General features: G+C 47.9%; 1 protein-coding gene across 7 annotated transcripts in view; it reads right to left on the bottom strand.

Moving 5' to 3' along the window:
* The window catches only part of GTF2IRD1 (GTF2I repeat domain containing 1), a 217,168-nt gene that overhangs the window by 118,339 nt on the left and 87,317 nt on the right, over positions 1 to 11,512 (bottom strand). For all 7 annotated transcript variants that reach the window (XM_069089500.1, XM_069089506.1, XM_069089501.1 and 4 more), the window contains one exon: positions 2,863 to 3,009. In XM_069089500.1, coding sequence (XP_068945601.1) covers positions 2,863 to 3,009 — 147 coding nt within the window. The remainder of the gene's footprint in view (positions 1 to 2,862; positions 3,010 to 11,512) is intronic.

Below are 11,512 nucleotides of genomic sequence, written 5' to 3'. Positions count from 1 at the left end.
CAAGCCACTTGTCCACCATTGAATAGCTAGCTAGTGACAGACTTTAGGCCACCTGCTCCTTGTGCCCCAGTGTGGGGTGAGAAGGCCACAGCAAGCCCACTTGTGTGCCTAATCCCAAGAAAGGGTGTCCTCGTGGCCCAATTTCCTAAGAAGGAAAGGGAGGGAAGGAGAGTGTTCAGAGGGAGGGTCCCACTCCTATGGGGGCTAAGGGATGGAGGCCAAGATGGGCACGCCCCAGCTCCAGACTCTACAGAAGTTTCCTCTTGCTCATGGCATCCTCTCCGAACTCCTCCACCAAGGACTTCATGATTCTCAGACAGTCCCCTTTTCTTCATCTTCTACCCCAAGATATCTCTCATTCCAGATTCCCAAGAAGACACAAGCCGCTAACCCCCATTTACTGCTAACTTCCTTGCTGTCCTACTTGAGCAAATTACTTCCCCTCTCTGTGCCTCAGTTTCCATATCTGTAAGATGACAGGGTTGGACTAGGTGATTTCTAAGGCCCTTCATGGCTCTGACATTGTCACACTGTGGAAAGAGAACTGCTCCTAGAATCAGACGTGGTTCAAACCCCACCACTGATGCTTTGTGACCTTGGGCAAGTCAATGAGCTTCCTTGGGCCTCATTTTCCTCATCTGTAAAATGGGGGGTTGGGCTAGATGACCCAGAGGTTCCGTCTAGCTCTAGATCTACGTCCCTCTGAACTCAGAGAAGATGGTCTCATACAAAGAAGCTGCCGCATTCTTCTCCAAGTGGTTTGTGCTTACTCGTCTCATCTGCCCAGCAAAGCTGTGAGGCCTCCAAGGGCAGACATTCTTTCTTCTTCTGTATCTCCTGAAGAGCCCAGTACAAGCCTGAGCGCAGGGAAGGCCAGCATCACCACATAGTGGGGCAGAACGCCTTTCTTGGGTGACTGACCTGCTTCCTTTGATGAAGTCAGTTTGGATGTACAGGAAGCATCCATTTCTGTCCATCTACACTCCTCTCCCATCATTAAAAAAAAAAAGTCCTCCCTCAATGTGACCATCTTCCCATAGCTCCCCTCCTTTTTGTGGCTAAACTCCTTGGGAAAGCCAGCTAAACAGAGGCCTCTACTTCCTGTCCTCTCACTCCCTTCTAAATCCTTGGGAATTTGGGATCCGGCCTCACCACTCAACCAGATCTGCTCTCTCCCAAGTGACCTCCGCATCTCCAGATCTGATGGCCATTTCTTAAGCCCCAGCCTCTCAGCCTCTCTGCCCTCTCTACAGGGGCTGACACAGGTCATCACTAGCTCTCCCTCTGGAGACTCTCCCTTCTCTAGGGTGTCTTGACACCGTTCTCCCCTGGTTTTCCTTTCCATCTGACCACTCCCTTCCCAGCCCCCTTTGCTTGTCCTTCCTCTGGATTACATCCTCTAACTGTGGGCGCCCCTTCTCTTTTCACTCTATACCATCTCACTTGACGATTCCATCAGCTCCCATGAGCTCAATTATTATCAGATTCTGAGTTCTGTATATATGGCCCTACTGGCTCTCAGTCTCTCTGACATAATGATATGATATTATGCAATGTAACATAACATAGTAGAATATTTTTGTAGTTCAGTCTTGTCCAACTCTTCATGGACCATACTGTCCATGGGGTTTTCTTGGCAAAGACACTGGAGTGATTTTGCCATTTCCTTCTCCAGGCAAACAGAGGTTCAGTGACTTGCCCAGGGTCATACATCTAGTAACTGTCTGAGGCTGGATTTGAACTGAGGTCTTCCTGACTCCAGGCCCAAGGTTCTGCCCACTAAGCCATCTAGCTGCCTATAATAATATGCTATAACATAACATAATATAATGTAATATAACATGACGTAACATAACACGCAGTCTATCCTGTACGTTGTATGTTCATGCTATCTCCCCCGATAGACCACATGCTGCAGGGAGAGGTTTTTGCCTTTATTTGTATTTGGGCCTGATACACAGTATCTGTAATAAATGCTTGGTGATTGACTGATTGAATTTCTCCCAACACCTTCCTTAAACTCCATTCCCTTCTTCTAGTCCCTTTACTTAATGAAATGAATGCAGGGCCAGAAAATCTACCCCAAAGCCAGCCTGGTCTATGCCTAGGGACTCAGGACAAGGGGTCATTTGTCCAGGGACTCTCTCTTGCTGGGAAAAAAGGCCCCAGGGAAGAGTCCCCAGCTTTTGCCTTGTACCCCAACCCCCTTAAAGTGAACCCTATGACCTGAATGACATAACTGGCCAGGTTTAGCTACGCAAAAAGAAGAGACTTGGGGACAGTGGAGAGCTGAGGGGCTTTCCTGGAGGAAATGGGATTACCCTTTTTCTGCTTGGCCCCAGAGGGCTGAACTGGGAGGAAAACTTCCTGGTCATGAGGCTTATCCCTAAGTGGGACAGACTGCCTTGGGAGGGAGGAAGTTCCTTTATCAATGGATCTCGGTTAGGATATCTGTTCAAGGAGGGGTTGGAATATCTGGTCTTTCAGAGTTGGAGCCAGCAGGTCTGGGTTTGAACCCCATCTCAGACACTTACTAGCTATGTGACCTTAGGTAAGTCATTTAATCTTTGAAGGCCTCAGTTTCCCCACCTGTAAAACCAGGCAGCTGAAGGTCTCTGATGTTTTCCATGATATCTCTGAGGCCCCCTCTTTCTCTTTTGGATAGTCTATGGCTTTATGAAATCTACCCAGTGGTAAGGGGAGAAAGGAGCCCATCGGGTAAGTCAAGTCACTCCCTGGACTTGTCAAAGGAAGGCTATCCCTGAAATGTGGCAGCCATACCCAGACAATCCCAGAAAAAGCATCCCCTGGACCTATCAGCTGGAGGAGATATTTCCCACATGGAGTCATGAAGAGACTTACTATAAAGGACATCAAAAACCTCCTCCACCATCTTCCTCAGGAGGTAGACGTCTGAGCCCTGGTCTGGGGAGACCCGCTGAGCATTTCGGTTGCATTCTCGGACCTTCCTGGGGATTTCCACCTCGGCTTCTTTTCTCTGGTGCCCTCCTGCAGGATAAAAAGCAAGAAATGATGGTGAGAATGTCCCACATCCATCATGGCCGTTAGCCCTGGTCTCTCTAACTCTGATTTCCCTCCATCCAGTCCTTCCTCCGTGATGGCCAATTCAGTGGGAAGCACCCGGGCCTGGGATACTGGGGACCTGAGTTTTAGTTCTGGAATAAATGGAAGTAATCTGGGCCTCAGTTTCTTCCTTTGTTAAAAGAGGAGAGAGGTCTTTTTCTCCCAGGTTTTTACTCTTATGATTCTCTGAATGGACAATTAGGTATCTTAAAGAGTTAATTCATTAACTTAAGGAGTTAAGAATTTCCTTTTCTTAATTCGGAGTTAAAAAGCCCTGGGTTCGAACTCTGCCTTGGGCACCTATTAGCTTTATGACCTAGAATGAGTTACTTCCTCTCCCCGTGCCCCAGGCCACTGCCAAGGATTTCTAAGGTTTCCAGTCGGTTTGTGGGCTGTTCTCTCCTTAGTGGGGGAGTCCTTTACACAGTAAATCACAGCAGCTCCTTGATTCATTTGTAAAGGGAATGTCTGCTTACCTCCAACATCCCTTAAGGGGAATGAACAGAGGAACAGACAGACCTCCACCAAAGTCAGGAGGCCGACCTGGCATCTGCACTCACACGGATGCAAGGGGAGAACGTGACTGTCCCAAGCTGGCCACAGCCTAATCCTCCAAGGCAAGGAGGGGCCTGTAACCTTTCTGGTTCCTTCTGGGGGAACTGGGAACCCTTTCTCAGAATTGAACCTTGGAATAACTGGAGGAAAGGCCCCATTTCCATTAGAGGTTCATGAAAATCACTCATTTTTTTGTTCCATCAAGTTCACAGATTTCCTGAAATCTAGCCATGGCCCCCTCAGGGTCTATGGACCTTAGAGTTCAAATGCCATCTCTAAGGGGTTCAGGGAAAGCCATTAAAAAGGGAGAACTAAATCAGGTAGAGAATTAATAGTGAGAGTTAGCATTTCTATATGGTTCTATATACATGTTCTCTCATTTCCTCCTCACAATAACTTTGTGAGGCTTATTATCCCCATTTCACAGGTGAGGAAACTGAGGCAAACAGAAGTAAAAGTGACTTGCCCAGGGCCACACAGTTAACAAGTATTTGAGGCAGGATTTGAACTCAGGTCTTCCTGACTCCAACACTACCACCACTGCTCACCTAGTGTGACCTCTGTGAACTGTGGTTTTCTCATCTGTAAAATGAGGATACTGGCCCTTTCCCCGCCCACCCTACACGACTACTAATCAAGATCAAATAAGACAAGAGATGGGAACTGTCCTAGCTACGAGGATGACCTCACCATAGTGAGGAACATCAGTGTCTGGCATACAGTGGGCACTTAATAAGCACTTCCTGAACGAATTAATGAAGGAGCAGTAGCAGATGCAGAAACGGTATGAGCAAAACAGAGAGACAGGGAAGAGAGAAGACAAGCAGGCGAGTCTGGCTGGTGTACAGCCCTCGTGAAGGCAAGTCAGAACTGAAACCGAAGCCCATAAGTAATGGGGAGTCACAGAGGGCTCCTCAGCGAGGGAGTGAAGCTTCTCTTAGCTGTGCTTAGCTGGACGTACTGGAGAGGACAGACCGGAGGCAGGGAGAGCCAGGAGAAAAGCAGGAGACTGAATCCAAAGGCAAAGGGGAAGGCGAGGGCACCAGAGGGGCAGAGGAGAGACTTGGGGGCTGGGGCTACTGGAGCCCCCTTTTCCCATTGGTCCCTTCTATTCAAAAGAATAAAACCCCCAAGGGGGAAAAACACAACCAAAAAGAAAATGATTCCACTAGACCAGGCATCGGAGCTACAAATATAAAACAGAATAAGACTATTTGTGGAAAAACCTTACAATGAAGCACTTAGTTACCCAGGAGAGAAAGTCCCACGGGGGGCATCCAATGCCAACCAACCCACTTTACACTGAATTCTCTTTCTAGCAAATAGTGTTAGAATATACTCCAGGCACACAGCAGGCATTTAATAAATCCTTGCTAACTGATTTGTTCTAGCACAGAGAACATTGGATTTGGAATCTGGGGACCTGGGTTTGAGTCCCAGCTCTCTTCTCTTATTGCCTATGTGACTCTGGAGAAATCTTTCTCTTCTCTGGGCCTCAGTTTCCTCATCTGTAAAATGGACTCGCTGGTCTCTATCTAGCTTCTTTTAGCCCTGGCTCTGTGATCCCCTGATTCCTGGTGAGAATGGAATGGAATCATCTCTCTATGGATCTTTTTGCAGCCTTTGCCTCCAAGGGAAGAGGCAGCCAGGAAGCCCTCTGACCTCTGATCACTCAACCAGTCTGAGTCTCAGACACCTCTTGAAGATTATGACAGAATGCAGATCACAACTAAGGTCTTCCTTAGAGGTGGGAAATGGAAGCATTATTGGCCCATTTCTCACATTTGGAAATTGAGGCTTGGAGAGACAAAAACCAAGTCAGCCACAGTCATGTCCCAGCTAATCTATGTCAGAGCCTGGACTGGAACCCTGGTCTCCAGACCGCACATCCCTGCTCCTTCTACTAAGCTCAGCAACATGTTTGAAAAAACAATCAGTAATCTTGGAAACGAGAATCTTTCACATGGTGAAAGCCCCATTTTTATTGGATGTGCTAGCTTCTTGTAATTAGGACAGTGCTCAGCAGGGACAACCTCTCCAACACCCACCTGGCTGCCCACTGGTCTAGTAGGTAATAGGCCAGATGAAGGTTCTGTGGTCTCTCACTTGGTCCCCCCCTTCCCCAGGCTCCTCCCACATTCCAGGGCCATATTGAAAGATTAATGAGTCAAAGTCTGGGAAGCCTGGACCAGGCTGGGAGCCTGACAGTGTCAAAGCAAGGGTTGTTATTGCCATTGGAGAATGCCATTTTCCAAGACTCTCCCACCAAAGCCTTGCTTGGGGTGAGAAGTTCATTGGGCTGCATTCTGGGCTGGACCTATGCTGGGATCTTTCTGGGAAAATGAAAGCAAGGCTGCTCCAATCAAGCCTGGTTTTCCAATAAGGGGGAAGGCCTAGTCAGAAGAAGCTAGTCAAGTCTCACCTCCTCAATGAGGCCACATAAGGAGCTCTCTTTTCTCTGAACATCTAAGAGGGGTTGGGGCCCGAGAATTCAATGGTAAAGGGAATTCCCAGATGAGGAAGCTTCCTCCACTGGTGCAGGGTGGCATTTTCCCTGCAACTCAAAGTCTTAGAGAATTTCCTGGCGTCCTAAAAAGAGATGGGACCTGAACCAAAGTCTTCCTGGCTCCAAGGCCAACATGTCACGCTGCCTATGAAATGCCTGACAAATAGAATTGATGCCAGCATTTCTGAGCATTTTCAGGTTTACAAAGTGCTTTTCTTAGGACCACCCTGGGAGGTAGGGTGGGTTAAGTAATGTCATCTCCATTCTACAGATGAGGAAACTGATGATTAGAGGCTGGGGTCACAAAGCCAGTAAACCTAAGGGCTGAATGAGTGCCCTGGTCTCCTGACTCCTGAAGGCAGAGGAAAGATGATTGAGTTTGGAGTTGGGAAGACCCGGGTCTGATTCCCTGCTGTGCTGCCGCCAATCTGTGTGACCTTGGATAAATCACACCCCCCTCCCTGGCCACCGGTCCTCAGTTTCCTCATCTGTAAAATGAAGAGATTGGATTAGATGGCTTTCCAGTTCTAAATACCATAGTTCTATGGATCTCTTTCCATTAAACTCTCATTTTCTCATTGCTTCCTAACGGAATTCTGCCATCAGCAGTGAAGCTAGCCTGATGGATGAGGGACTGGCCATGCCTCCCCCTCTTCCTTGAAGAGGTGGGGGACTACAGGTGCCTAATGCCGTATGTGATGTCAGACACTTTCTATAAGTTGGCTACTTTTGCTGGACTGATTTTTTTCTTCCTCTTGTTTGTTCTTTATTCTAAAGCACAGCTCTCTGGGGAGGGAGAAGAAGAGATACACTGGAAAAAGTGAGTGGTATAAAAATAAAAGATATCAATAATTTTAAAAATAGAATCCTAGTTATATGATGCATGTCCTGCATTTCTGATGGAGGGCAGGGCCCTTTTCTTACTCATCCTGGCATCCTGCACAGGGCCAGTCACAGCAGCACTGAACAGAATGAAAGTTAGCCGTCATCTCGTCTGATTCCCTCACCCGAGAGAAGAAGAAACTGAGGGTCATGGAGGTAATCTGATATGCCCATCATTAACAGAGGCATTAAGAGTCAGAGATGGGATCTGAAATGACCTAGAAATGCCCTCTGGTCCACTACACTCACATCCGTGTATCTGGCCCTTTCTCTACCCATCCCATCCCATCCCACCCTTCTTTCTTTCTTTCTCTCAACCTTTTTGTTCCTATTTCTGTGATTTTTTTTCCTGTCTCTGTCTCTTTATGTGTTGCCCTGGTACAGGCTCCTCAATCTTCCTGTGGCAGACTGGTGAAACCCACGGACTCTTTCTTGGAATAATATTTTAAATAAATAAAATTCAATAGAAGTAAAGGTTAGTGGAAAGAAATAATTTTTCCCTCATCCAGGTTCATAGGCACCTCCTTGAAATATATTCAGGAACCCCTCAGGAGTCTGTGGACTCCTCTGCCCTAGCAGTATGTAAGCTTCTTGAGGGTAGGGACCATCTCATCTTGGTCTCTCTATATCACCACTATAACCAGCACAGGGCCTGGTACAGAGCAGTCACTTGATAAATGCTTTTTGAATCAAATCACAGAGGAAGGAAATGAGACCATAGAGGAAATGACTTGCCCAAGGTGACTTGGACAGCCAGTGGCAAAGCCCGGTTTTCAGGTCCTCTGATTCAAACCCCAGTATTTTCTTCTGCATTGCATACTCGTAGCTGTAAATGGCTTCAGAGGACATCTAGAAGTCCAATGCTCTTCTTTTTTTTAAGGTTTTCCTTAATCTCTTTGGTTTCCATATCCTCTGCCCTTCTGTATTCCTTCCCTCCATCCCTTATAATAAAGAACAAATAAATAAAAAAGAAAGAGGAGGGGGTGTGTTTGAAAGCACCTCCAGGAGACTCCCACGTCCGCTGTGTTTAGCCGTGTCCCCCACCCCCAGCATCCCTCATCTCCAGTGAAGGGAGGGAGACACACACATCGTCTCCTTTTCTTTTTCCAGGAGCCAAGGTTAGCCGTTAGATAATTTGCGTTCACTTCCTTCTTGGGACGTTGTTCTCATTTCATCTGGCCGTCATCACTGTATCTACTCTCTTTTGGGTTCTGCTCATTTAGCTTCTTTTCTGTTCATATAAGTCTTCTCGGGCTTCTCTGTAGAGTCATTGTTTCTTATGGTACAGAAACATTCCATTACATTCACATACCACGGAATGTTTAGCCATCCCCTGATGAATGGGCACCCCCTTTGGGGCCAATCTATGGAGGAAATGAGGAGGTGCCTAATAAATGCTTACTGAATCTTGGACGAGGCTCCTTCAGAGGGCGGGGATTGCTTCATCTTTGTGTTTATGCCCTCAGGTCTAGTTCTGGTGCCTTAATAAAATTTGTTGATTGATTGTTTCCAGTACTTTGCTGTATTTTATAGTCCCCTTTTAACAGAGGAAGAAACTGAGGCCCAAGTTCACCCATGCCTTAGGATTATAGGGTGCTCAATCTAAAGACACCATCTACTCTGATGCCCTCATTCACAGATGGAGAAACTGAGACCCAGAGTGGCTAAATGTCTCGTCTGAGGTCACAAACTAGAATGTTTAATATGGGCCTTGGGACTAGAACTCAGGTCGATTTTCCAACCTCCTTAGCTAGTACTTAGTTAAGCACAGGTAGCTGGGTGGCCCAGAAGTTAGAGTGTTGGGCCTGGAGTTAAGAAGACCTGAGTTCAAATCCAGCCTTTGACACCCTGGACAAGTCACTTAACCTCTGTTTGTCTCACTTTCCACATCAGTGAAATGGGAATAATAATAGCCCCTTCCTTACAGGGTTGCTATAAGGACTAGATGAAATAATATTTGTAAAGCGTTTAGTACAATGACTGGAACATAGTAGGTACTAAATAAATGCTATCTATCATTGTGATTTTTGCCGCATTATACAGTCAGAATGGATTGATTGACTATTCAACTGAGCCTGCCCTCTGGGTTTTATTTCTCCGGCTCTTTATGGAAAGAACTCCCTTCCTTCCCGGCCGAGCAGGGGGCGCAGGCACAGGAATTCATGCATTCATGGAATCGCGGACAGCTCTGCCGCTGTCCCTCTGAGGAAGGCTGCTACCCAGCCCAGGGCTGGCTCCTCACAGAGCCCCGGGCTGCCCACAGATGCCTGCATCTGCGCAGGAGGCTGTGTGAAGCGGCATTGTCAGCCGCCAGCCTCAAATAAACCAGCGCAATTATAAATAGACAGGAGAGCAGCTGGGCTCCTCAAAGGCAGGTGCTCGGCTTTCATGGAATCAGAGAAGCTGCAATGTCAGAGCCGGAGACCCCAGGGATTAGCTGCATTTTGGCAGGGAGAGAGGAGGGCGGCCCAGACACGGGAAGGGGCTGGCCTATGGTCACAGGATAACTCGTGGCAGGGCTGGGACCTCACCCTGCAGTCCGGCGGCATTTCAGGGCCATCCCAGTGAATGAAGTCTCCTCTTTCTAGTATTAGGTCTGGGTTTCCAATCTAGCAGCCACTTGCTACATCTTGTGACTGTGAGGGCTGTAAAATGAGGGACTGGACAACTTCCATGGTCCCCAGTGTCTCTCGCAGCATTTAAGATGCTATAGCCAGGCCTTACCCCGGGATGGCTGGGTGGAACCAGCCTAGGTTACTAATCTCCTTCCTGCAGAGACCATCCAGGAAGCTGTACAGCCCCTGGGATCAAACGTGAGCAGCCCACTCAGGCTACCCGCCCATCCTCTCTTTTTCCCACATCTCTCGAGGGAAAACAGCAAGGAGGGAGGGACAGTATTGGGTGTGCAGGTGCCCGGGGTGAAGGTCCCCCATTCAGGGAACTATGGTGGCTGTCAGATAAAGCAGAGACCCCTCTGCCTGGCTTTTAAGCCCTTTTATAGCCTGGAGCCCCTCACTGAACTCCACTATGTAAAGGAGCCTGATTACTGACCCCCAGACTCCATCTGTGTCACCCCGGTCCTCTGCATCAGACTTGCCCCTGCCTGAAATGCCCTCCCCCATCACCTCTGCCTCCCAGAGTCCCCTCACTTACCCATGTAACTCAGGCACCATCTTTATGGTTATCTAAAAATAAAATTTCAACCACTATCTTTTGCTCTTTCACCCCCCACCTTTCCCTTCCCTTACTGTATCTCTCCCCTTTTCCTTCCCTGAGAGTCATCTCTGATAATGAAGAATTTAAAAAGTGGGAAGAATCAACACATCAGCAACTCTAACCAACCTGCTGAAAACACACTGACACTGCATGCTATGTTCTGCACCCCTAGACCCCCCACCTCACCTTCTCTCCAAAGCCCTCCCTCCCCAGCTGCCTCATCCTGATTTATTCTGCATTTTGTCATTGCTGTTCAATTGTGTCCAACCCTTTGTGGCCCCATTTGGGGTTTTCTTGGAAGAGATACTGGAGGGTTTGTCATTTCCTTCTCCAGCTCATTTGACAGATGAGGAAACTGAGGCAGACAGGGTGAAGTGACTTGTCCAGGGTCACACAGCTAGCAAGCATCTGAGGCCAGGATTAAACTCAGGTCTTTCTGACTCCAGGCCCCTTGCTCTATGCTGCCCCCTTTTTATACCATGTGCCTGATACCGTCCAGGAGGGGAAGTGATGCCCCCCCATTCTTCGTTTCCTTTTGTGTATTGTCCTCGCCCCTTATATCGTAAGCTCCTTGAGGGCAGGGGCCAGCTTTCCTCTGTGTACTTGTATCCCCTGTGCTTAGCCCAGTGACCGGCATATAGTAGGTACTTAATAAAGAAATGCTGATTGGCTCCTCTTCCTGTCCCCAGCACTGAACACAGTACTTGGCACAAAACAGGGGCTTGGTAGACACTTGTTGATTAATGATGTTCGATGCCCCTGGTAGAACGAAGGCTCCCCGAGGGCAGGGACTGTGGCATTTATCCCCAGCACCCAGCCAGCACCTGAACTTAATTTTCTCCATGAACAATGAATAAATTCTAACATTTTGGCTTTTGTAATCACTTTTTTGTGAGTCTGTGAGAGTTAGGCAACCTATCCAATGGGGTACAAACCTGGATAACTCCTCCAAGGTATGAAGAAGTACCACCCAAGGTGCCACCACCCAAGGTGCCACCACACACCTTGGAGGAGCCATCCTCATCCCCTCACCCCTCTCCCCAAACCGGCCTGAGCTGTCTGACTGTCTTCTTACCAATGGGTGTGTGTGTTTGTGTGTGAGAGAGACAGACAGACAGAGACAGAGAAAGAGGAAGAGAAAGAAAGAGAATGAGAAAGAGATAGAGAAGGAGAGGGAGAAAAGTGAGAGAGAGATGGAGAGGGAAAAAGAGAGAGAAAAGGAAGAGAGAGAGAGAGAGAGAGAGAGAGAGAGAGAGAGAGAGAGAGAGA

Source organism: Petaurus breviceps, unplaced genomic scaffold (genome assembly GCF_028583685.1).
Source record: "Petaurus breviceps papuanus isolate PSGF00001 unplaced genomic scaffold, PetGlider_PUasm1.0 186, whole genome shotgun sequence".
Taxonomy (NCBI): Eukaryota; Metazoa; Chordata; class Mammalia; order Diprotodontia; family Petauridae; genus Petaurus; species Petaurus breviceps.
Note: the sequence above shows the minus strand (reverse complement) of the source record. Positions and strands in the feature narration are given on the sequence as shown.